The sequence below is a fragment of the Pieris brassicae genome, chromosome 4 (assembly GCF_905147105.1).
Source record: "Pieris brassicae chromosome 4, ilPieBrab1.1, whole genome shotgun sequence".
NCBI lineage: Eukaryota > Metazoa > Arthropoda > Insecta > Lepidoptera > Pieridae > Pieris > Pieris brassicae.
The window spans coordinates 12,439,102-12,466,571 of record NC_059668.1 but is presented as its reverse complement, the minus strand read 5'-3'; the positions used below and the strand labels follow the sequence as shown (position 1 = coordinate 12,466,571).

The 27,470-nt window shown below is 32.7% G+C and overlaps 3 protein-coding genes across 6 annotated transcripts in view; 2 read left to right on the top strand and 1 right to left on the bottom strand.

Annotated features, from left to right (window-relative positions):
* LOC123709056 (gamma-aminobutyric acid type B receptor subunit 2) overlaps positions 1-10,945 on the bottom strand; it is a 63,884-nt gene extending 52,939 nt beyond the window's left edge. For all 4 annotated transcript variants that reach the window (XM_045660148.1, XM_045660152.1, XM_045660151.1 and 1 more), the window contains exon 1: positions 10,817-10,945. The gene's annotated coding sequence lies outside the window, so the exon portion shown is untranslated. The remainder of the gene's footprint in view (positions 1-10,816) is intronic.
* A 2,969-nt stretch (positions 10,946-13,914) lies between these two features.
* Positions 13,915-19,305, top strand: LOC123708357 (fatty acyl-CoA reductase 1-like). The gene is made up of 7 exons (XM_045659033.1): positions 13,915-13,989; positions 14,595-14,711; positions 15,075-15,200; positions 16,217-16,361; positions 17,146-17,247; positions 17,310-17,496; positions 19,074-19,305. Exons 1-7 carry the CDS (start codon positions 13,915-13,917, stop codon positions 19,303-19,305), a joined length of 984 nt encoding a protein of 327 aa, XP_045514989.1.
* A 2,853-nt stretch (positions 19,306-22,158) lies between these two features.
* LOC123708356 (putative fatty acyl-CoA reductase CG5065) lies at positions 22,159-25,556 on the top strand. The gene is made up of 7 exons (XM_045659032.1): positions 22,159-22,267; positions 22,577-22,693; positions 22,769-22,891; positions 23,060-23,185; positions 24,214-24,358; positions 25,208-25,309; positions 25,372-25,556. Exons 1-7 carry the CDS (start codon positions 22,193-22,195, stop codon positions 25,554-25,556), a joined length of 873 nt encoding a protein of 290 aa, XP_045514988.1. The 5' UTR covers positions 22,159-22,192.
* Positions 25,557-27,470: the final 1,914 nt, after the last annotated feature.

Sequence of the window (27,470 nt, the reverse complement as noted above, 5' to 3'; positions counted from 1 at the left end):
TCAGCAGCTGTTTTCTTCACTATGACCAAGTGTCAAATTAAACCATACAATCAACATAGATCTATACAAAGGTGGTATTTAAACACACCGCAATAACAACGTGATGACGCAATCTTTATCTGCATAATAGTTTTACATTTAATGTGCTTAAACTAACATACGTCTGCCCAGTTAAAACGATATTAGGCCATTGAGAGGGTCAACCTGTTCTCAAGATAACCCTTTTACATTCCTTTTGACAAATGGAATTTTAATGTGAGGGTAGATGAATATCATAGAAATGTCACAAAGCGGGTAGAATGCAAATCCGGGATTTTATGTAACTCGCTGTACGAGGGCTTAAAATGACAAGGTTTTTATGTTGCGTTGGAGGGTTATTTGCCATAAAGGCAGAAACATTTATCACTGTCGCTACTATTGTGTTGTTCTTTCTTCAGCTATATATATATCATATGCTTGTTGCAGTTTTTAAGTTATTTAAAATTTCATCAGCATCACCTTGATGGCTGGAAATCTCCCACGATCAGCTTTATTAGACAATTTCTTTTGCGAACTAGCGGACTGTAGACTCGACTTCCGGTGGGGGTCTTTCCTCGGAGATACGACCTCCAATTGTTTAAAAAAAGGTATACTCCTCGCTCAAAGGCTGGCAACGCACTAAAATGGGGCACCCATTTTATGGGCTGCGTCGATTGCCCCCGTATTTTATAAAATTTGTATACTAACAAAAAATGCAACCAATATATTAGACTAATAAAAATTCCAGTCTAAACCTAAGTTAACTTCTAACCTAACCTAGTTTCTTCAGCAACAACGTCAGACAAGTACCTTTTATGCTTTGAATAGGTTGCAGAAATATGGTAGTTGAACATCACTTTCCTTATGCGACTTGCAAGCTATTTTACAAATGCTATACATGTTCAAAAGATTGGTTATCAAAAAATTTCCGTGTGACAGTACATTTTACTTGCAGAAACTCATATTAACTGAAGATTTTTGATATTAAAATTGCCAGGCTTTGCACGGAGACGCGAGTGTAATATTTTCCTAACCTAAGGACGTTGATAAGTTTTAATTCATAACTTACCTTTTATGCTGTGAATTATATCAAACCACCTTGTGGTCGGCTTCTATTTCTTTGATTATTTTATTTATATGGTAACGAGAATACTTGATTGGTTCCTATCGATGTATTCCATATACAATCAATTGTTCATTGCAAACAAAGGAAAACATATTGAACAGTGAATTTTATTCTTAAATAAAAAAGACTGAAATGTGCCGATATTTCTCCTATAATTTGAATTTGTATTTATATCTAATTAAGAATTTTTGAACTTATTCTTCTTTTGGCGTGTTAGGGAAAAATGATGAGAGTAAATTTTTACGATGCGTAACCGTATACCATCACAAAAAACCGACACCCTGAAGTTAGCTATATTCAACATTTTAGTTTTTTTCTATTGTTAGTATCGTTCTTTCTACAAACGTAGAATAAAGAATTTGAAAAGATTTTTATCTTGTTATAACAAAGAATATATAACTTCTAACGCTTATACACAAACGTTTTTTTGATTCTTTCTTCTAATTGAAATTCTTGCCACTCAGAAAAACATTTCATGCCTTTTTTCTCTCCTTTACCTTCGTAGTTATTGTTCAATGAGCATTTTTTTAGTATTTAATTTGTTAGAATTTCTTTAATTTACCTGGGTTAAGCAATTCAAGAAAAATATATTTTAAAGGTGTAAACACCTAAAACCCTAATAACATATTATATCCAGTGTTAATTTTTCATGTATTTTCAAAAGTATTAATAAAAATATCATCTAATTGACTTATTTCTATGTCTATAAAGGAACACCACTTAGTTATAGATGTTATGTTTTTATTAAAGCTTATGTCTAAAGTTGTATAGACCTTAAGTATTTACATATTCAGTAGTCATCGCCCACACACGAGAAACTTCGAAAGTAATTCAAAATTCGTATTATACACAACTAAACAAAACAAGGATTTCGCTAAGCGAGATACTTTATTTGAGTGGTAGTAAATGTAAATTTAAAGCAAGTTTAATTTTTAAACTTTTTTGACTTTGACTTGGTTTTAGCGTACAATTAATACCAATAAAAAAACCCGTTCCGTACGTCCGTTCAGTTCCGCCCGTGGCAATATTCTCACTTTTATAACCATTATTATATCAGCTATTGTATCTGACGAGTTTTATTCAGAGATATGTTACATTCATTGAAAAATAAAACTCTATTTTGTATGAATAATGTATCAATAATGAATGACAATGTCATACGCGACATGTTTTTGGTATATTTGCGAAATAAAATAAGATTATTTCAAATAGAAAATGCTTACGTCTGCTTATTATTAAACGTTGATGTTCTTCTGATTATATAACTGTGTTTCTAAATGTTCTATAAGGACTTTAATCGATGGTTTAAGTTTTAAAAGGCCAAGAACACAACCTTTATATTTATGCCATATGTATCAAGTTTAGATAATTAAACAATAATCGTTTATACGACTTCTTCATAACTGCATAAAACTTACGCAATAAAATGGTAGCTGCATACGCTTATATTTTAGTTTGCTTATTATATATAATAATATAGCCTTTAATTCAGATACTTTTACATTTAAACACGTTTCTACTTCGATTTTTTTTAGGTATCTGTGTGCCCTTTTTGGCAAAGGTCTCCTCCAAATCCCGCCATTCCCCCTTGCATAGTGCGCTAATAAAACACACTACACAATACACTAATTAAAAGAAAGATCTTCAATACTTGTATACTACCGTATTTTTTAATTGGGGAAATGCATTGCGCATACCAACAATTATGTGCATACCCACTAAACCCCAAGGCGCCATTAACAATCGCCTTAGGGGGGATGCGGTAACAGTTACAATAAAAATGAATAAACTAAAGTGGAAATGGATGGGGCAGATTGCAAGAGGAACAGAAAAGTGGAACTGGTACTAAACTGGTGCCCAAGATACAGCAAACGAAAAAGAGGGAGACAAATTAGAAGGTGAATAGACCAAAATAAAGAAACAGTAGGTGGTACACGACAGATAGTGGAACATTATTTATAATACGTTGACGAAACGAATGTTCTCTTATGGAAATAAGTATTTTTTAATTCCTTTAAACGTTATTTTACATAAAGTAAATCCTTAACATACCTCAAAACACTAATTATAACAGACAGAAGCATGTCTGGTTTTATATGCTAAATTTTGTAAGGTATTTGCGAGCAATAATGTGAATAATTTAATTGAAAATCTCGTTGTTATTAACAATGACTCGTATGAAAACAAAATTGCGATACAATAGCAATGCTCACAATGAAAATGTACGACTTTGCACACGTATGGTTTAGAGATCTGCATTTATTCGGAAATAAGCGCGTTGAGCCGATTCTATAATTACTTTTTATTCTATAACATAATATAAGGACTTGCAAATAGCAGTGGTGTTACAACACTTCACTACATATTTGTGGATCTGTTTTGTGATAATTTGCTTTTTCTAATGGTGCCTCATGCAAGCGGTCTTCTTTGGTAAAAATAATGCCAATTTCCTCACGATACTTTACCAAAATTAAATTCGTACATAGACAGAAAAGTCCATTGCACCACAGGTTCGAACGATCACAGGGATGAGTCTCATGCTCCAACGCTTTATTTATATAATAGTTCATACAATTTACGCCATTCAACTCCTTTTGTAGTGAATAAAGATTCATCCCACGGGAATCTTTACTGATGAAAGAAATATTATAAATAGTTTATTCTTACATAGCAATTAGCATTTCATTATTTCGCTTATATTCTATGTTGTACGCGAGATGTTAATATATAGTAAAACCAAAACCCAGTAACCGTACATCAATACGAATCCCTTTATGAAGAACCAAATATTTTTTTGACTCTCAATAGTACTTATTCGTTTCAGATGGAAAATCATCAGAGGTAATGTAAAGCGTAAGTAGAGAACAAACGGTGGCCTCAATTGTGATTGGACAAACGGATTTAATGAATATGTGCGTGTTGGACTAGAGATTCTGTTGACCAAATACAATCAAAATGAAGGGTTTCGTTTTTTCTCACTCCTTGGTTAGTGTTCTGAAATAATTGTAATTGATTTAGATAAACGGTTGGTGAAACTAGTTGCTCATTGAATTGATGAAATCATTACATGAAATGATGACTCATGAAAATTTACGAACCCATTCAACTTAGGGTCCTCCAAGAAAAGTGCGGAACGGTTCTTAAAAGGCCGGCAACGCACTTGCAAAATGAGCAATGTGATTTAAAATCGGCGGTATCGTTTAACATCAGATGAGTTTTCTACCCGTTGTTGGCGGGGGGTATAAATTTAGCTAGTGTATAAATTTATTATTAATAAGAACTTCCCAATGCGCCAATGTCGTATAGGTACGAGTGTTTAGTAACCCTATCCTGTACACTTAATTATCAATTAATTAATCCCAAATTCCGGTACAGCACAGGAGAAAACCATTCGACATGTTACTATCCTATATAAAATACTTGGTTAAAGGGGAAAATAATGTAGAAAACATAGTATTTATAACAGAAGATAGAATGACACTATAAAAAGTTTACATTTTTGTTAACTAAAAGAGAAACTTCTAATGGTAGTAAGACCGCCCCTTTTCCCTTGTATTATTACCTGTTTTATAACATTGTTTATGATATCAATGAAGTGCTTATTATTACTATTATTACTCTGTTTTATTCGGCATATGAACCGATTTTTATGTAAGATTAGATTTAACTATCTACTCGTAACAGAATATGTAAATCAACACAAAATGAAATGGAATTGGTACGGTGATTGAATGTGTGACTCGTTCACGCATGTTTTAAAAATTTATTTAGACATTATTTTATAAATGAGACTACAGGTATATATATCAGCTTAAACTGTGGATATATTTGTCTATGGAAAACACAATGTTTTACTCAAATAATACGAATTCCATAAACAAGTTGTACATATACTCGTAATCATATTTTCATTTTAGTCCACTGGGTTTTGGCACCATAACGTGAAAATTTGGCTAAACAAAGTTTTGCTGCTTGCTTTTGTTCTTTTTAACAAAAGTACGTATTTAGTACCATTAGCCACTTCAGAAAAGATGGCGTGTAGTGATATTATGGAAAACAAATTGTCTAAACTTCATCAAATGTTTTATCTCAGATATGATTAATGAACAGTTGTGTAACTAAATATTATATATAATACCCTGAAATTAATTTAATTGTGGACTAAAAATATATTTTGTTAGTATCTGTATCTATGAGGATTCGTTTGTAATGGATCCGAGTTAGTCTATATTTTCGTAGTAACAACTAATTGAAATTTTCGTGATTCATGAGTCCTTTTTTTATTTTGAGTCTGTATAAGTTTTAACTTTGTTCTATTTCACTCCTGATGTGTAAGTATTATCTTATGTAGCTTTGCACTTTTTGCGTTCACCTTATTTAATTTTATTCTTCCTTTTAGTGGTTGCCTGAAAGACATATCTCGATAGGCAACTAGGCCACCCGTTGCCTTCTTGAATTAATTTCTTGCAATGAAGTAATAAATACATATGTGTGGATTGTGGAGTAAGAAATTAGAGGTAATGCTACGATGATTAATAAATTTGAAATACTAGTACTAATAAACTACATGGCATGAATATTAAATGTAGTTAACTCATAAACCCTCAGTTTTCAACAATTTATCGTCTTAAAGAAGGTTTAGGAATAACAAAGTGAAAGTAAAATTTTGATTAATAATATAACTACGTATAGTCTATATATACATACATAGTATAAATAATGTTACATAAAATCTTCAAATTTTTATTTAGTTTGAATTTGTAACACGTATATCATTTTAAAAACTTCTTTCGATTTTGCGCCATTTCAAATATGTTTCGTGTTCATTATCATATTACAATATGGGATGGGGTGTTAAAGAAAATAGGATTGCAGGGAAAATAGGATTTGCCTTGCACAAAGTATATATGGAGCCATCGGGCATAATCCAGACACTTCAAAAGCTTGGTATTGTTACGAAGACGGGTCGACTGCCATGTTTCTAGATTTTTCCTTAGTTAGAGAACTTTTCAGCAGGCTGTAATATGATTTCTGACCGTTTCAGGAGAGGGTCAATCACATATTAGAAAATTGTAATTTCCATAATGTTACCCTAGTTTTCAGGAAGCTGAAACATTTTTTCAGTCAGTTTCAGAACATGTGTAGTCGATTGGTGCAGTTTTCAGGAGACCCGTTTTCAGGCGTTTTCAGGCCTAGGTACCCCTTTGATGAAGGAATATTCTAGACCGAACTTTCTAGGTGTGAGACAAGGACGAAATGATACGAGAGAGAGAGAGAGAAGATCAGAACTTTCTCGAAACTAGACGAGCACTCTAGAACGCCGTACGACAAGGACGGAGCAACGTGCGAAAGAGACAAAGAGTGCGGACGTTCTAGAATTGTGCAATCGCTACTCAGTAGCAAGCGTGCCTAGAAAGTTCTCGAATATTGTTTAGAATTATTCCCAGGGATATATAAGCGAGCCGAAACGCGACTAGTCGCCTTTAGTTTGGAATGCGATAACAAGAGAGAAACACCGAAGCGATAAAGTGCGAATAAAGTGAATACAAGTGATAAAGTACTGTGTGAAGTGTGCATAAGTGAAGTAATTAGTGACTGTGTTTTTGTGTATTATTAGTGCATCTCTGCAATTAATTTGTGCCCATAAATTCCTCATTGATTTACCAAGAAATAAACCCTTGAATAAATCTACGGCATTTTCTATCCGATCCCCTAGCTCGTAACAGTATCAACCGAATGTTCGTATATCGTACTGTTACGCGAAAAAGCTTGGGATCTTTTAAAAAAAAGATTATAATGATTGCAATATAGGAATATTATAAATGAAGATACCCGCTAGGACTCGATCGCGTATTACGTTTACAGACTCGGTGCTTATCGTCAATATACAGGACATGCCCTAAATCAATCTTTATAACTAAAGAGAGCAGATCGATCAAAAAACCATCTGTGGCGATACGCAGATGAAGAGCACAGAAATATCCTCTTTATCGGTAAAAAAAATCACGTTTGAAGAGCAGTACAATAAGCAAAATGGTAAAGTGTACGCTCACAGTTCTAAAGAAGCTGCTCAAGTGGTCGGAAAGGTACAACGTGGTCATCATCATATGTCTGTGATGGTTTGGTGGGGCGTGACTTATCAAGGAGTCAGAACACAATTTTTTGTGAAAAAGGAGTTAAAACTTCAGCCAAAGTGTATCAGGTACTAGGTACTACTAGGTATATTAAACATGCTTATTATAATTGAATTTTGATTGAAACGATACCTTGAGTCTGTGCATACAGCATTAATTATCTAGTCCAGCTCAGTCGAACATAACTTTATCTCTACGATTTACATGTCGTTGCTACGTTGGAGCTTTTTCGTAGTGTTGTGATGTACGTCGTAGAGGTATCAAACAGTTACACAGAGGTTATTAATGGTAATTTATTCTATTTTTACCCACTTTACGACAGCTATATAAAAAGTTAGTTCTTTTTAGGAGTGCTTTGTTATTTTTAGAGATATCAGTTAAAGTACCTTTTATAGAATCAGCAGAGTTGTTTTTTGGACGTTATCGATTGTGCGAACATTTACAGAAAGATTTATTGTTTAACAGTTTTTTACATTCTAAGTATATAATCCATTTCTTTTTATCTACAAACCAAAATTATTTGGCTACGAATCGAGCCCAAATCTGGTAGCCACTAAGCTAAATGTTTTAACTGATAACAGTATCCATCAGATTTAGCTAAAACAGCTATGGCATGTTTTGTCCTCATGTGAGTTTAATTTTAAAAAGTAATTAAGTTAAACCCTTTTCTAAACCCGTTAGACAGCGGTTTATCCAAAATTCGTATCAAAACGTCCCATCAAGATCACTTAGACTTAACTTATCGTTAAGTTACCAATGAGTTTTATCGTACTGATTGAATATATAGACCTTTGAAGAGCTTTAATTAAGTTGGATATGAGATCAAAGTTTGAAGTAAATACCAACTAATCGATCAATAATTTGTTGTTTTTGGGGGACGTCCTTATGGGACATTTTTATCAATGATGACTCATACACATACTTAGAGATCAATTTTTTGTAGTGTTTATTAGACACAGGGACACATATAGTAATTTATGAATGTTTACTAACATATTGTATTTATCAACTGTTTTAGGAAATGTAGTATTTCTTTTCAGTGTAATAAAGTGCAGTGTTTATTAGATTTTAAATAGATATATAGATGCGGTAGAACTGCATTTTAATAGAACAAACATAACTATGTTGGTGCAATATTTGCTTTGCAATTTATCGTTGACCGAACTTTAAGTTTTTATTTTTACGAGCTGTTTCTAGCTCCCGAGAGCATTTCAGTGTTGGTATTCATCGAAATTTATAGTTAGATTTCAATTCTTTCCATGAAATAAAGAAAAACTGATATATGTTTTCTTTTTCACTTCCAAAAATTAAATAATGATTGCCTGTTTAGAAAATATATAAATCGTCACAAGTTTTTAGAAAATCTCCATAATTGCACTTTGGATACTGGCAATACACAATTAAAATATATATAATTTTTATGTTTAAGATTTGATTGAATTATAATTTTAGTCTAAGAATAGACACGACAATTTTAATGTATTATTTATTCTGTTATATACAAGATGAAATTAAATATTTCAAACAATAAAAAGTAGTCTTTGGGGAATGAACAAGCCGAATAAAATACTTCTTAAAAACAAATAAAACTCGAAGTATCCCGTGACGTTTAATCTTGTAAGACAATAAAAAACCATTCAATTTTCGTTCGGGGATTTAAGCTATTCGATAAGTCTCTTATCAATTAAATCGTTTTCAGGTTTTTCTAAAGATTTAGAAGAGCTATAATTGTTTAGCGTTATGATATTATTACGATGTTCAAATATTAGTTAGTAAGGGAATATTTTAAATAAAATGACTGTATTGTTTAGACTCAGGTTTAGCATTATATTAATTAGAATGTTGGTTTTTATGTTTATTTAATGCTATAGACGTTGTACAATACTCAACTTCCGGGTGATAAGTCAACAATACATTGAGCCGCGTAGAGGTATGATCAAATAGTAAATGTTTTCGTGAGATATATACAGCTCGTGGATAATAATTTCCAAAATCTTTAACAGCGTATAATCGTATATATTTTACACCAAGTCTTGATTGGAATAAAATATATTACTTTTAAGATTTAGTAATTGCGGCTGTCTTGATTTCGTTAAACATTGGTCAATCGCTGACACTGCTGAAAGTTCGTCCTTTTTTATAGCTAAAGGTTCATTAGTGTTAGTATGAGGGAGCAGATTTGAGCTTCGCTTTGTCTTGTTAATTTTTTGCATCTTTTCAAAGTGACTGAAACTCTTTCAAGCCCTTAATTATCGTAGTGAGCTTGCCCAAAAAAAATCCACTAACATCTACAAAATCCTTTAACCTATACCTATTACGTTACGTCTCCAAATGGAGACATGCCGTATTTATTTTAAATTCTATATGTATATGTAAGGGTACAACTGTAGGGATCCGTGGGGTTGTTGAGTTCTTAGTTATTACCTCTCATCTCATATATTTAATCATTTCGAGCAGCTTCCCCAATATCTTCACACTAAATTACTATACCTAACTATACAAACTCTTGCCAGCTCTCAGATACATACTGCCTGCCTGGCAAGCTTTACGGCAGCTTATAAATTATGCCATGCCAAATTCATGAAGCCACAGATATTTTCTTCTAGAATAATGTAATATTACAAATTTTATAATTATTTGTGATTTTTAATGTATAAGAGATTTTATATTATGAATTTAATATTAAATGTACCTAAAGAGTGACGTTTCACAAAAACATGTGCATTAATAGCATTTGGAAATGATCTTGAATCCGTTTATCGTTAAGTAATGTATTAATTGTATTTACCGATACTGTTTTAAAATACAATAAAGATTAACCATAATGGCGGTCCTACGAATGATATAATATTTCGATATTTATGTTATCGAAATCACAATTATAATTATATTGAGAAAACAAATTAAAATATTCATAACACTTATTAACAGGGTATTAAACTCGATACGTCGAATTGAGGTAAGAAACGTAGCGTAACCATACCAACGATTTTGTATGAAATTTATGTTTGTATATGTATATTTATGAATACTTTCCACATTAAAGTTTGAGAGGATCTGTCTTAACCAATCAACTCAAACTAAACTAAATACGAAAAAATCAACCAAAACGAAGAATTCATTTAAATACATACATTTTTGTAAATAAATATTCAACAGGCATATGCTATAACTAGAATGCTGATTTACTGAGCTGAGCTGAGCTAAGATTTATGTGAATATTGAATTAGGTTGTAAGTACTTGTCTGGCAATGTATTTAATAATGTAACTCTATCTATGCAAATTATGTTCAAGGGTGCAAATAAAGCATGTTTTTACTATTAATAATAAATATTATATCAATATACAATATTTTTCATTTCAACTGAAATTTTTCTACTATTGACTACTTCAATAGGACAACCAATATTACCATCATCATACTTTACGACAGGACCAGACATTGTAAAGAGATACTGGCAATTTATTTTTTGATCATGTATCCAGTTCATTTCAAAATCTTTCATGTCTTATGTTATAATGTTCAAAATTACTTACCATAATTATTATTCATTAACGAATACATACATTAAAAAACACACGACATAATTCATAATTTAAATTTCAATACGAAATCCTTACAATAAGAAATTACTTCACATTGAAAGTGTATTGAGTATGTAAACTTTCCCACGTGATTGTTTTAAGGTCTACCGCGTAGCGAAGTAGCGTGCGTTCGCAACGAGGAATATTGTAATACTAAAAGCTGACTTCAGTAAGGTACTACAAAGCTTGTGAAATCGGTCATTTCCATATTTTAGACCTTTTGTGTCCCTGCTAGGGGTAGGTTTAAGAAGCCCTTGTCTTGTATTATATGCAGATAAATATTTATAAAAGCTCAATTTAAATAGAGCTTTTTTTGTCTTGATATGCGGCTCTTCGCACTGCGGTCGTGCGTTTGCATCTTCAACGAATTTTTTATGTGTTGACTGACTGACCTACTTATATAAAGGAAAATATTCTTGTAGCTCTTCTGTTTTGCAACATAAGAAATTTGCATTTTTAAACTTTAGTTATTTCTTACCACTGATGTACCTCACCTCTGGTGGAGTTTTTTGGGTAAATCTTCATAAGACTTCGCTAAGCTCTTTCTCTATCTTCCTTTAAATTTCTTCTGTACAAACATTACCTGTCGACATCGTATCCCTAACTTTCTACTACTACTAACTGATGTGAGACTGATCTTAAATTATCGTGATTTATGTGCACTTTTTACTTTTTAACTTTCATGTATCCTTTTTTTTAGGTTAAGTTTGTTTTTGTTGTCCTGTTTAGTTTTGTCTCAACAACTACGTGTAATATGTATTTTTGCACTTCTTGCCTACCTTACCCAATTTAAGACAGTTTTTTTCTCTTCTCACAGTGGGTGCCTGGAAGAGATTGCTCGAGAACGATAAGGCCGCCAGTTTTATTTAATTATGTTTACTTTTTATAATTTGTGCAACGAAGTGTTAATAAATAAACAAATAAGACACTTTAGTAACATATAATAAATTTGTAGTCTCAATTTTTTACAGTCTTGGATAAATCTCAACTAGATGCAAATCATACTATAGCCGGTGTATAGCGTGTGTTTAAGTATACCTTGAGTATTTGAATCTAATTCATCTTTGTGAATCCGAGCAACCAACTAGAAATCTAATTAACCCCCTAAAGCCAATTTTCACCTAAAATTGCGTCACATCTCATTTATTATCTTAACCCGTATGAGCGAACTACTTCGAGAAATATAGCCTGTTTTATTTCAATTATGGTTGATTGTGTTATTAAAGGCTACAGGTTAACATAAATTAATTCTTAATTATCACACAAAGCTGTAATTAATTCAAAAATTTCTAATGGAAGGATTAGGCTGAAAAAATTCGACAGCAGCGCCCTCGAAGCAGGATCCTCCTTCACCACGACAATGCTTCAGCGCACTCCGCAAAACGGACTGTTAAATATTTGACTATGGCAGGTGTCGAGATTAAGATCATCCGCCCTGCAACATTTTCAGTTTACCTAGGTATTCAAGTAAACGATATATTTAGAGCAGATTTATTATAACATAATAAACCGCGCTACAAAAAGGTCTTCAAATTGCATTTTAAAGTGCTTGACAGGATTCGTCGACTCTGGGGCTAGGCTTTCTTCCTCCACCGTACGAGCAAATGTTATTAATGCGCATAGAAAAATATATCTACTAAAGACTTGACGAAATGCATCATCATTTTATAAATTAAAAGACCCATTCCTTAAAAACGTGTGCGTCTCGGGACGCCCGACAGAAGTGATAATCTAAACTGATTAAACATTAAATTATACATAAAATATTTAAACTATTATTATCGAGTGATATGTTGCTGATGTCAAAAATGTAGGGACAAGGAAATTAATATACTTGTATCCGTGGCAATATATTTATGAAAAAATATTATGAATGAATGAAAAAATAGAGATATGTTTATTAGAATAGAACATGCGCATAATGTTAACACTCGAAACAAATGCTGGCTTCAAATTCCCCGTAATAGACTAATTTAATAAACTAATCTAAAGTTAGTAATTCTTTTTTGGAAAAAATGATACTTTTCTTTAATAAAATCCCCGAGGCTCTTTTATCTCTGCCTTTTAATAAACTTAAGAAATACATTAAAGAAAAGGTGTGTAAAAAGAGGCTTACTATAATAAAATTAACGATTATCTAGTTGATAAAAGCACATCGGACTTGTGCTAGACGGGCTACTTCTAATTTATTTGCGATATTTGTTTTAAAATAAGTGTTGTCGCGAATGGCAGTGGCATGATATTTCAGCACCACTTGCTGTCTTGTGATTCTTCGGGGCGGTGGCGTTGTGTGACTGGTCGTTTAATTCCCTCAAATATGGTTGAGTAAAACGATGGCTGGTCACACGTCATGCCTGTGAACAGGTGCCGCTTCTGGAAGCTGAGCTGCTGTTCCAGTTCAGTTTTCTAATTTAATACGAATAAAGAGCGGACCATATCTCCCTCCTTTCTGGTTTCTTCTATGATTGCCATAGTCATTATGTGTGATGATTTGATATTTTTAAAGAGTACCGAGAGTTTTTTTTACGCCGGTTTTTTCTCTCGGCCTTTATTTCTCTCTTATTTACAGATGAGTAGGGATGTCTACCTATTCAAATTTAATGTCATGGAATAAGTGATATCTTATAATCCATAATAAACATTTTTTTTAGCACTTCACATTGAACCTACTAGAATGGTTATTCATTACATAACTTACAAGGTTAACAATTAAATTTAACTTCCTTAACGAGTTTAATTTAGTACGTTTTTAATTATGGAAACATTATTTTAATAACTACATAAACATATTAACTTCACGCATCACTTCTGCACTAAAAATATCTTATACAAAAAAAATATTATAAAGGCTCAAATTTTTTTGTAGAAGACGTGTTAGTCATGGGAATATTATAACAATGAAAATATTTAGATTCACTGGACAAAAAAAAATATTTGTATGCCTTGAAATTTCGTTAATCTACCTAATTTAACATTAAGAAGCGAAGTGTAAGGACGATAATTTTTTCGACTCGCTATTCAATTTAATTGTTTGATTTCATAGTGTTGAGATGTGTCAATCAGTAGCAGAGTGTTACGCCGGTAAAAGCATTTTTATCACTGGTTGTACAGGATTCTTGGGGAAGGTACGTATATCTATATATATATGTGTTAACATTATGTTGAGAGAGAATTGGGAATAAACATTTTGCCAATTTTTAAATGGCCAACTATTTTATTTTACATCAGACAAGAAAAAAAACTAAGAAAAAGTCTATTTTTTATATTATGAACAAAATTTGATAACTTTATTCCCTGATGATTGTTTACTTATAATTATTTATTCCTGCAATAAAATATCACAGTTTTAAAACAACTCACGACCAACATATGGTTGTAAAGCGCGTTTTCAATTTTCAATTAACGCAGGGAAACTGTGGAGAATAGCTAGACTAGACAAGACTAGTCTTATCTAGAATAATTTTAATTTCCTTTAGATATTAATTGGGCGTTTTGTCTTTTTACATAGAATGGCTTGATGACCTAGTTAATAAGTATGCAGATCAAATATTGATTATGGCCTTACTAAATAAGGTTCAGAGGTATTTCTTACTTTGGATTTTCACATATATTTACTCCTCAGGTGGCTTCAATTGTGCTAAATAGTGTCTTCTGTGTACCATAATTTAGCGTTCCTTTACGCTCTTTTGCAGTAAAGTATTATTTATGATATTATATATTTTATTTAAAGGTACTCTTAGAGAAGATACTCTACAGTTGTTCCGATGTTAAAAAAGTCTACATACTTCTTAGAGGGAAGCGGGGATTGACGATTCAAGAGCGTGTTAAGACTTTGCTGGAGCTGCCAGTAAGATATATTGTATGTGTTTCAATGTGAAAAAGCAGTGGCGTTGAACTAAAAAACTAACCAAATCATTTTTAGGTATTTTCAAGACTTAATAGAGAGAAAGCGAAATTTTGTGACAAAATAGAACCGATAGTCGGTGACGTAAGTCAGGACGGTCTTGGAATCTCCCCAGAAGACAGAGTAACGCTTATTAATGAGGTATGTATATGTTGTAGTCGACGTAATTTATAACTGTTTACTCCCGCATCGGTCTAGTGGCTAGTAGTTTTTTTATTGAAAAGTTGGCAGTGTAAACTCCTGTGCCGCGATGTGTGCAGTATTATTACATTTATTATTTAAGGCTCATTTAATATACATTCATAGGTATCATACGTATTTCATTCGGCTGCATCGATCAAGTTTACCGAGCCGCTACACGATTTGCTCAACGTCAACGTCAAGGGTACTGAGAGGGTATTATCTTTATGTAAATGTATGAAGAAGCTTGAGGTAAGTTAATAGTAGTGAAGCTCTAGATTTGGTTATTATTATAAAATTTCAAACATGTGCGAATTTTTTTTGGTAAAGTGTTAAACATTTCTACATTGTACAAATTGTTAGTGGTATATGAAATAACCACAATTTTTAAATTAATTAATTAAATGTTTTAACGATTACAAATTTATACATAAAAGTCCATCAATAAGTAACAAAGCGCATGGCCCACGCATTACACTCAGGTTAGCTGCGTGCACGCCTACATACGACTACGCGTTAAAGTAATTTGAGTTTTTTTGCATGCGAGTGTCGATAAAAAGATCGATGAAGTATAAGATAAAAAAATATGTGGAATTAATAAATGAAATATTTATGGTATATCATCAAATTGTATTTCAGTAAAATGTCCATATCTTTAAAGCAACACCAGTAGAGATATTACTTTATATATATATCTGTATGTACTAAAACACAAGAGATCCATGAACTCAGGCACAATGCCTCACTTAATCTTGAAAGAAAACAATTTTTTAACCGGATTAAAGCTATTTGTATTATTATAAACTAATATTCTTTTTACATAATTTTAAATATAAATTTTTCCGACGTTTGGCGTGCGTGGTCACGGTGACTCACTTCATCTTGTTGCGTGACACATTGAGAGAATCAGTCTTGTACTTTAGATTAACAGGATCATAATATATATGTTCAGTCATGGCTTAGTGGCTTCAACGTATGAGGTCGAAGGTTCAATCCCCAGCCGTGCACAAATGGATTTTCTATCTATGTGCGCATTTAACATTCGCTCGAACGGTGAAGGAAAACATCGTGAGGAAACCGACTTGCTTTAGACCCTAAAATTCGACGGCGTGTATTGGATACAGTAGGCTGATCACCTAGTTGCTTAATATATCGACAAATGATCATGATCATCAACAGATTTTCATAAATCTGAGGCCTAGACCTAAAAATATTGTAGCGCCACTGTATAATTATTTTCACTCAAGCATTGACATTGTTCCACTTAGGTCCTCGTTCACGTTTCAACAGCGTATTCCAATACACATAAAATATTTATCGAAGAAAAAGTTTACCCATCACCAATCCCTCTGAGCATGATTGATCATTTGATAAAAGAACAGCCAGATGAAGAGAGAACTAAAATAATAATAAGTAAGTCAAGGCTTAATAGTTTTCTAATCTAGTAGAAATATTTTCAACTGATATTCAGAAAGCAGGTTGCTTCCGACCCACCCTTCAGCTAAAGTTTACTGTACGTCCTTACTTAGGTTTAGTGCATTTGTTCATTTAATTTTTTTATTATTTAAGTATTAAATGGTTAAATATTGGCGATTGCTTCTTTGGTGATATTTCTTTAGGTCACCCACTTGATATCAATAATTGGTACTAAAACTATATGCTCGCAATAATAAAGTCGTGTTAGTTACCGTATAACTCATATCCAAGAACGGCTGAAAATTGGTGGGGACGAATGAGCTTAGAACCAGGAGACGGACGAAAACTAAAAATGTATCAGTCAAAACCCCAGTTCTAGCCAAATACAATGTTATCTATGGTTAAGTATTATTAGTAATTTGAAAGTCTTGGTCGTGACCAATCGAATCTTCTTCCGACAAAGCCGTAATGAAATAAATGGGAATGAAATTGAGAATACTTCAGCTTATTTACAATTAGATAGTTTGTATGTATTTTTAAGTTTGAAATTTTCTATTTTAGGTGTGTTGTACACAACAACAACTTCTGTCTAGCTAGTTTAATATAAAAATAAGTGTTAGGTATATTTGAACGTACAATTTAAGCAACAAGAAGATAATTTTCAATTTATAAATGTAACTGATATTAACTGTGTTTGGAAATGGAAGTTTTGTTTTAAAATTTGAATTTAAAAATCAAACAAATGTTTCGTTTATAAAAGTGCATGTCTTAAATTTTTCAGAGGATGAGTCAAACGCATACACATTCTCTAAGAAACTGGGAGAGGCTTTGTTGGCGGAAAAACATGGTCATGTTCCCGTTATTATCATCAGGCCTTCAATAGGTATGTAGATTATTCTTTAATAAGATTATGTAAAGAGGATAATGTTATTTTTTCTTTTCTAGTGACTGCAAGTCTATCAGAACCGCTTCCAGGGTGGATAGATAACTGGAATGGGGCAACTGGTTTAATTGGATCCATCAGCAAAGGCATCCTAAGAGTTATCCCTGGGAACGAAGGCAACGTTTTGGATCTTATACCAGTCGACTATGTCGTTAATCTCATAATTGTAGCGCCTACAAAGAAAATATTGTAAGTTGTAAACATTACATACAATTTATAAACGTAAACAAAGAAATATTATTATTAATCATCCGTAATATTGGTGTTGCATTTTTCATATATTATATAGTCCATTAGTTCAAAGTAGCGATTGGAAATCACGATCTCACCATCTATTCACCTATAAAGTAGTGGCTTGATCGCGCCATTTACTTACATTTTCTAGCTAGCGCAACTTATTTCTAAAATCATTCAATCCTATTATACGCCTTAGCTAGATTAAATATCATACAATATAACTAGGCAAACACACCTTTTCTCCTGTTACCCTAATTTATAAAACAGAGAAAAAATTACATGTAATCGTAGTCCCTGCCTTTGGAGTCATCGTTTTTATGTTTCAGGTCACAAAGTGTAAATGTTTACGCTTGTGCTACAAGTACAGAGAAGCCTTTGACATTGAGGAACTTATTAAAACTGATCATAATAAGTAGTAAAAGAAATAAATTTAGTGAGTATTAAAAACCTACTAACAGAGTGACGTTAAGGCGACCTTACCTCATACTTACTGAATTGAATCTGATAATAATGTTTCACCGGCTAAATACTTAACTAATAAGCCAGTTGAGTGGATAATGGTACGGAGCAGTTAAACTATATCGTTTATTTTGAATATTTTTAACAGTCTAATTAAGTTTATTAGGATAATCACTAAAGGTATAAAGGTTTCTTTGTAACTCGAGATTCTATAAGCAGCATTAGCAGATTTATGTATTCATAGATTACTACGCAATTAGAAATGAAATAAATTTATTCGAAAGCCGTGTTTTGAGATAGTTTTTGTTTTGATAAACTGAAAATTCGTACAATTTTTGATTATGAGTGCCTACGTGGAAATCGCGCTCATACAACACGAAACATTAACGACGAGTACGCCCTAACATTTGCATATACACGGTCCATTATTGGTTCAATCGTTTTAAATCTGGAAATTTTAAGTTGAGTGCGCTAAATGAAGATTACGCAAAGATAATCGGTCACCATCATAATAGTCACGACTAGTGCCGGATAACTACTGTGCTTCTTACCGAATGGCACTACAGTGACGGCAGATGTCTATCGGCAAGAATTAATAACAATGATGGAGACAAGAACAACTGGTCAATTGTTCTTCCCAATTGACAATCAAACAGATTATCGCAAAGCTGCAGGAGTTACAGTTGGAAGACAGCGTACTTACCGGACTTTGCCTCAACATATTTTTACTTTTCGTCCGACAGAATTCTCAGTAGAAATATAATTTTGATGGGAGTTTGTTTATAATCGTATACATCATTTGGCTCAGTGCTTTGCAGAAATAATTTCCTGCTTTTTCAGATGAGCTACCATTTCCTGGAGCTTACTTTACAAACTCCAAATTGTTACTGGTTTTCTTATCGGCTATCCTACAAACTTCTCCTTTATCACTGGCTGACGCTTTGTTACGGATGACAGGAAAAGACCCTAAGTATGTTTTTTCTATCTATTTATTATAGACACACATTAATTATTGTTAGTTAATAGCATAGATTATTTAGAATAAGATGTAAATTATTTAATTTTCGCAGATACCGAAAAATACTGCGCAGAATAGTACAAGTCCGCGATGTATTAGAAATTTTTACGTCCAACTCATGGAAGTTCAGTACGATGAATAATTACTGCCTCTTCTCATCTCTGTCACCGAGTGATCAAAAAACTTTCCCATTTAGTCCATCATTAATAAATTGGTCAGAGTATATTCCTATATACTTCGACGGAATGATAAAATATTTACTCAAGACAAACCCGGCTTCTTAAATCTCTGCGTAGATCAAAGTATATTTCTATATATTATGTCATTATATGTATAAGCATAACATTTTGTTAACTATATTTCAAGTAACGTCTATTTATACAATTATTTAATGTTAATGTAATTTAAATTGTCAATTTACAGTAAAAAGGGCAAGCATGAAATATGAAGCCCGTTTATCAAATCAATTCTGTCCTTCGAAGGGCATTAACATTTACGAACATCAAAGCTATTTCAATCAGAAACATGCTCGAGTTTATTTTGTCAGTCTGGGCTACACTCCGCAGATTGTCTCATGCATGAGCGTATTCAGAATTTGACACGGTTTTTAGACTTTGTTACGCACGATAGAATTGGGCATACTCTTCTTTTCTGTGCTTCCTGCACAGATACTTCTACGAAGAGTGTTCGAAGGAGTTATTCTCAGCTGCATTTGAGTTTCATAATCGGACATAGACGCAGAATAGGAAATTCCACCCGTACCACCTTGACGTCCGTCGTTCCACAACTGAACTTTTTAAGACAGTTTTTGATGCGGACCATCTCTATTTGGCTATCCATCGAAGTATTTCCAAACCAATTGGACTAAGGGTCCTTGAAGGAAAGAGTGTACTTATTTTTAAAAGGCTGACAACGCACTTTCGGCAGTGTGAGTGTCTATGGGCGGCGGTATCATTTAATACCAAATGAGCCTCCTGCCCAGTCCCTCTATTAAAGAAGCAAAAGGTACTGGTCCTTTCTATTCTATGGCATATCTAGCACGTTGTTAAAGCTTAGAATTAGTAGTGTCGAATTGGTGGTAAGAAAATACTTGTTAAGATAGATGTAATAAATAAATAAATAAATCTTAAACAAGTTTGTAAATTTTTTATTATTTGTAATTGCTGTAATTATACAAAAAAAATTGTATGTATATTTTTTGTCGCTAAAACTTGAGTTATCGAAATTTCTTGGATGAGCGCGTGCGCGGAGCTGTCTCCCCAAGCAGAAGCCTTAACAAAATAAACTCTAATGTCGAAGTGAAGTGGCTGATGCCAACAAACATTTTTTATACGTCAGCAACACTAATGTTATGATCTTTCTTTATTCCCCGGTTCTGTTCTTGTTAAAATTCAGTTCATGCTAACCTATTATTGTTGTAATTCTCCTTTCTTTTCCCTCTTTTTCTGTCAAGTATCTTTGTAATTTTGTAATCTTTCTAACTCACTCCTTCATATGTTTTAATATACGAGTAGAATGTTAAAATGTTTGTTTCATACAAACTGCAGTTTTATAACATTTGGTAAATGAGAACTATAAGATGTTAACTTTAATTGTCCAAAACTCTATGTTGACTTGGCCGTTTCGATTCTGAAAAAATATTTAAAATATACATTGTTTGATATCTACAAACGGACTTAAAGAAGTAATGTACAATTTTGAGCGAGCTTTTGGACGCTATCGCGAAATAATGCCTAATGTCTGCATAAAAATCTTTATTTTGCAGTGTACAGTTTATGGTATTGTATGGCATTTATGTACATTTCGTAAAAATGTTTATGGTGACGAAGATTTTATACTTTACCAAAATTATAGCAGAACGAACGAATCGTTGTAAACGAACCACAAATTACATATCAATTACATTCGGTATACGTCACGAGGTTTTACGCTTCAAGAACTACACACAATAGTTGCAAATAGTATAAAAAAGTTAATTTTATATCTTGCATACTTAACAAGACAAGATATTTAAAATATATTGTGAGTATGTCATGTACGGTAGAGTTTTTACCATTGGCTCGACACCCATTGGCAACAAAATGTTGTCTTGTTTGTGTACACTTTTGTATAAATCCTAGTTAATCCTAGCTAATATTTGGCTTTACATCATTACTAATTTCATAACACACACATTGGTCAGCGGGATTCTGCGTTAGACGCGCTATTGATTAGAAGGTTCACACTTTTCGCTACATGGTCGGCTGTTTACAACAGTTTAACAAAAGTTAAGTTTATGGCGCTGGTTCTGCAATGATTTTTATAGGATCTAACACACGAGTATTCATTTTCCAGTCCCTAACATATACTTGCGTCGTTTGATCTCTGGTATCGAGACGATTATTATCGAAATATATTGAGTAAGAGTAATTGATCACTGCTTCAATCTCAAATTCTTTTTAAAACACATTCATTCTCAAACACATTCATTATAATTCGGTAATTATACTTTTCGGTTTATTCTCCAAATATATTGATTGTATGTAGGTGTAATGTATATGTTATAGTTAGTTTAGTTGATAATTATGCAATTGAGAAATTTTATTTTTTGTTGAAAAGGGAAAATTAACATTTGAAAAAGAAAATTTCAGGGAAGGCATTTGCAAAATACACGATAGTTTATGCATTTATATTAATAACAGCATTATTTTGATTATATTAAAGTAAACGATATATATAGTGCATTTTTCTTATAAAATAATAAACCACACTTAAATAGGTTATTTTATAATTCCAGAATAATTATTATACATTAATGATTATCAATTTATAATTAATCTTTACGAGTTTATTTTTAGCAGAGTAAATAACAAATATAGAGTAAGTAGCAAATGTAAATATTATTTTTATAACTAAAAATTCACAATGACATCACGCACAATAAATATATTATACAGGTTTAACCTTTTTTTTTATAAAAGATGTCTTATGTCATTGGAATATTATAACAATGAAAATATATAGACTCACTGAACAAAAAATAATATTGTATAAATTGTATTGTTGTTATTGTAATAAAAAATAATGTAATTGTATGTTTCGCCTAATCTACTTACTTTTATATCAAGAAGCAAAGTGTAAAGACGAACATTTTACATAGACTCGCTATTCAGTTTAATTCCATAGTGTGAGATGTGTCAATCAATAGCAGAGTCTTATGCCGGTAAAAGCATTTTTATCACTGGTAGTACAGGATTCTTGGGGAAAGTACGTATATCTATATATAAGTGTTAACATTATGTTAAGTGGGAATTGGGAATAAACTCTTTGCCGTTTTTTCCAATTGCCAACAATTTTATTTTACACATCCTAAAACAGATATTTTTATTTTGATAACATTATTCCCTGCAATGAAATATCATAGTTTTAAAATAACTCTAGACTAAATTTATAAAGGACGTTTCCAATGTGTGAAGTTCTTTTGATTAACGCAGGGAAATAATAGCAAGACTAGACGTTCCTTTACGCTCTTTTTCAGTAAAGTATTATTTATGATATTATATATTTTATTTAAAGGTACTCTTAGAGAAGATACTCTACAGTTGTTCCGATCTTAAAAAAGTCTACATACTTCTTAGAGGGAAGCGGGGATTGACGATTCAAGAGCGTCTTAAGACTTTGCTGGAGCTGCCAGTAAGATATATTGTGTGTGTTTCAATGTGAAAAACTAGTGGTGTTGAACTAACTAACTAACCAAATCATTTTTAGGTATTTTCAAGAGTTTATAGAGAGAAAGCGAAATTTTGTGACAAAATAGAACCGATAGTCGGTGACGTAAGTCAGGACGGTCTGGGAATCTCCCCAGAAGACAGAGTAACTCTTATTAATGAGGTATGTATATGGTGTAGTCGACGTAATTTATAACTGTTTACTCCCACATCGGTCTAGTGGCTAGTAGTTTTTTTTAATTGAAAAGTTGGCAGTGTAAACTCCTGTGCCGCGATGTGTGCAGTATTATTTACATTTATTATTTAAGGCTCATTTAAAATACATTCTTAGGTATCATACGTATTTCATTCGGCTGCATCGATCACGTTTACCGAACCGCTACACGATTTGCTCAACGTCAACGTCAAGGGTACTGAGAGCGTATTATCTTTATGTAAATGTATGAAGAAGCTTGAGGTAAATCAATAGTAGTGAAGCTCTAGATTTGGTTATAATTATAAAATTTCTAACATCTGCGTAATTTTTTTTGGTAAAGTATCTTATACAAATTTAGAAATTTCTACATTGTACAAATTGTTAGGGGTATATGAAATAACGACAATTTTTAAATTGATTAATTAAATGTTTTAACGATTACAAATTTATGCATAAAAGTCCAACAATGAGTAACAAAGCGGACTGGCGCACTACACTCAGGTTAGCTGCGTGCACGCCTACATACGACTACGCGTTAAAGTAAGTTGAGTTTTTGTGCATGCGAGTGTCGATAAAAAGATCGATCTAAAGTTTCAATGAAAATATTTTGAATTGTACCTAAGTATGAGACTTATAACATAAAAAATGGAATGGATGTGGAATTAATAAATGAAATGTTTATGCTATATCATCAAATTGTGTTTCAGTTAAATGTCCATATCCTTAAAGCAATACCAGTAGAGATATTACTTAAAAATCTAAAGATTATAATGCCAATATACATATAACGAATAAATACATTTTATTTTTATATATGTACTAAAACACAAGAGATCCATGAAGTCAGGCACGCTGCCTCACTTCATCTTGTTCGGTGACACATTAAGAGAATCAGTCTTGTACAAAATCAAAATCAAAAGTAAGAGAGTTTAGAGTAAGAGGATTGTAATATATATGTTCAGTCATGGCCCGGTGGCTTCAACGTGTGATTCAACCTTCGACCTGAAGGTTCGATCCCCAGCCGTGCACCAATGGGTTTTCTATCTATGTGCGCATTTAACATTCGCTCGAACGGTGAAGGAAAACATCGTGAGAAAATCGACTTGCTTTAGACCCTAAAATTCGACGGCGTGTGTTGGGGACAGGAGGCTGATCGCCTAGTTGCTTATTATATCGACAAATGATCATGATCATCAACAGATTTTCATAAATCTGAGGCCTAGACCTAAAAATATTGTAGCGCCACTGTATAATTATTTTCACTCAAGCATTGACATTGTTCCACTTAGGTCCTCGTTCACGTTTCAACAGCGTATTCCAATACACATAAAATATCTATCGAAGAAAAAGTTTACCCATCACCAATGCCTCTGAGCATGGTTGATCATTTGATAAAAGAACAGCCAGATGAAGAGAGAACTAAAATAATAATAAGTAAGTCAAGGCTTAATAGTTTTCTAATCTAGTAGAAATATTTTCAACTGATATTCAGAAAGCAGATTGCTTCAGGTCCACCCTTCAGCTAAAGTTTACTATACATCCTTACTTAGTTTACTATACATCCTTACTTAGGTTTGGTTTGGTGCATTTGTTTATTTAATTTTTTATTATTATTTAAGTATTAAATGGCTAAATATTGGCGATTGCTTCTTTGGCGATATTTCTTTAGGTCACCCACTTGATATCAATAATTGGTACTAAAACTATATGCTCGCAATAATAAAGTCGTGTTAGTTACCGTATAACTCATAACCAAGAACGGCTGAAAATTGGTGGGGACGAATGAGCTTAGAACCAGGAGACGGACGAAAACTAAAAATGTATCAGACAAAACTCCAGTTCTAGCCAAATATAATGTTATCTATGGTTAAGTATTATTAGTAATTTGATCGTCTTGGTCGTGACCAATCGAATCTTCTTCCGACAAAGCCGTAATGAAATAAATGGGAATGAAATTGAGAATACTTCAGCTTATTTACAATTAGATAGTTTGTATGTATTTTTAAGTTTGAAATTTTCTATTTTAGGTGTGTTGTACACAACAACAACTTCTGTCTAGCTAGTTTATATAAAAATAAGTGTTAGGTATATTTGAACGTACAATTTAAGCAACAAGAAGATAATTTTCAATTTATAAATGTAACTGATATTAACTGTGTGATGAGAATATCGTACTAATTCGTTTTAATTTTCAAATTCTATATGGAAATATTGTTTTAAAATTGGAATTTAAAAATCAAACAAATGTTTCGTTTATAAAAGTGCATGTCTTAAATTTTTCAGAGGATGAGCCAAACGCATACACATTCTCTAAGAAACTTGGAGAGGCTTTGTTGGCGGAAAAACATGGTCATGTTCCCGTTATTATCATCAGGCCTTCAATAGGTATGTAGATTATTCTTTAATAAGATTATGTAAAGAGGATAATGTTATTTTTTCTTTTCTAGTGACTGCAAGTCTATCAGAACCGCTTCCAGGGTGGATAGATAACTGGAATGGGGCAACTGGTTTAATTGGATCCATCAGCAAAGGCATCCTAAGAGTTATCCCTGGGAACGAAGGCAACGTTTTGGATCTTATACCAGTCGACTATGTCGTTAATCTCATAATTGTAGCGGCTACAAAGAAATAGAATACTGTAAGTTGTAAACTTTACATACAATTTATAAACGTAAACAAAGAAATATTATTATTAATCATCCGTAATATTGGTGTTGTATTTTTCATATATTATATAGTCCATTAGTTCAAAGTAGCGATTGGAAATCACGATTTCACCACCTGTTCACCTATAAAGTAGTGGCTTGATCGCGCCATTTACTTACATTTTCTAGCTAGCGCAACTTATTTCTAAAATCATTCAATCCTATTATACGCCTTAGCTAGATTAAATATCATGCAATATTACTATTCAAACCCACCTTTTCTCCTGTTACCATAATATATAAAACAGAGAAACAATTACATGTAATCATAGTCCGTGCCTTTGGAGTCATCGTTTTTATGTTTCAGGTCACAAAGTGTAAATGTTTACGCTTGTGCTACAAGAACAGCGAAACCTTTGACGTTGAGGAACTTAATAAAACTGATCACAATAAGTAGTAAAATAAATAAATTTAGTGAGTATTAAAAACCTACCTCATACTTACTGAATTGAATCTGATACTTATGTTTCACCGGCTAAATACTTAACTAATAAGCCAGTTGAGTGGATAATGGCACGGAGCAGTTAAACTATATCGTTTATTTTGAATATATTTAACAGTCTAATTAAGTTTATTAGGGTAATCACTAAAGGTATAAAGGTTTCTTTGTAACTCGAGATTCTATAAGCAGCATTAGCAGATTTATGTATTCATAGATTACTACGCAATTAGAAATGAAATAAATTTATTCGAAAGCCGTGTTTTGAGATAGTTTTTGTTTTGATAAACTGAAAATTCGTACAATTTTTGATTATGAGTGCCTACGTGGAAATCGCGCTCATACAACACGAAACATTAACGACGAGTACGCCCTAACATTTGCATATATACGGTCCATTATTGGTTCAATCGTTTTAAATCTGGAAATTTTAAGTTGAATAATGGCTTCTCGGTCGGCCGGTAACCATTGTCGACAAAGGCGATAGTGGAAGCAGATCCAACTCAATCTACTTCTCATCTTGCTACGGGCCTTGGAGTCACAATAAAGCACTTGCGTAAAATTGGAAAGATATAAAAGCTAGATAAGTGTGTGCTACACGAACAGCGAGAGTAACGTGTCGAAGCGTGCTGCATTACTGAATCGGTAAGGAAACGAGGTAACTGTAAATTGAATGAGAAATGACGACGATTAGATTGAGATATCAACTTTATGAACTTGAGATATACCAGTACCAGCTCCTTCCACTTGACCGTATTCCACGAAGAGTGGTTCAAATCGTCGATGTCCAATCCTTATCCGAGCGGTTTGATCCTTTGGCGTTGCGTAGAGATGTGGGGTCAGCTGGGCACATTTAATATTTTTAACATTATATACTTAGGTTATGTTTGAGAATTTAGTTTAATATTTGTAAACATTTACTTACTAAATATATATAGCAATGGAGCAATGGCACTCATGTCAGTTGTCATTACATGTTAAAAAACATTTTTAAATCTTCTTCAGTCACGCTCTTCATTTCTCATGGTCGTGTTAGTATCGCCGCACAACTTCCTCCACTCTTCCCTGTCTTCTTGTGGTTTATTCTATTTGCCAATCTCGATCTAGATCTAGAAATTAACGACTATTTAAGTCCATAGTAATGGTGATTCCATAGTCATTATTATAAAAAGTAATAATATTAACACTTTAAACCAATGAAAGCTTAAAGACATCAATACACGATCAATATTAAACTAATCATTTGGCACTCGTTCAAACGACTGCCCTTTGTACTGACTCTAAAAAAGCATCCAAAATTGTTCAAAACGTTTAAAGAAACTTCCAAAAACCGAGGGATCCAATACGGCTGTGGGTGCCTGCATACTGCACCTAATTAATCACCTTCCAAACTATTTAATCA

Excerpts from the sequence above, each read along its gene's own strand:
- LOC123708357 (XM_045659033.1), top strand. The coding sequence starts at position 13,915 with ATGTGTCAATCAGTAGCAGAGTGTTACGCCGGTAAAAGCATTTTTATC. Across the intron at positions 13,990-14,594 it reads GTACAGGATTCTTGGGGAAG|GTACTCTTAGAGAAGATACT; the intron begins GTACGTATATCT and ends TTTTATTTAAAG. Across the intron at positions 17,248-17,309 it reads TATCATCAGGCCTTCAATAG|TGACTGCAAGTCTATCAGAA; the intron begins GTATGTAGATTA and ends TTTCTTTTCTAG.
- LOC123708356 (XM_045659032.1), top strand. The coding sequence starts at position 22,193 with ATGTGTCAATCAATAGCAGAGTCTTATGCCGGTAAAAGCATTTTTATC. Across the intron at positions 22,694-22,768 it reads AGACTTTGCTGGAGCTGCCA|GTATTTTCAAGAGTTTATAG; the intron begins GTAAGATATATT and ends AATCATTTTTAG. Across the intron at positions 25,310-25,371 it reads TATCATCAGGCCTTCAATAG|TGACTGCAAGTCTATCAGAA; the intron begins GTATGTAGATTA and ends TTTCTTTTCTAG.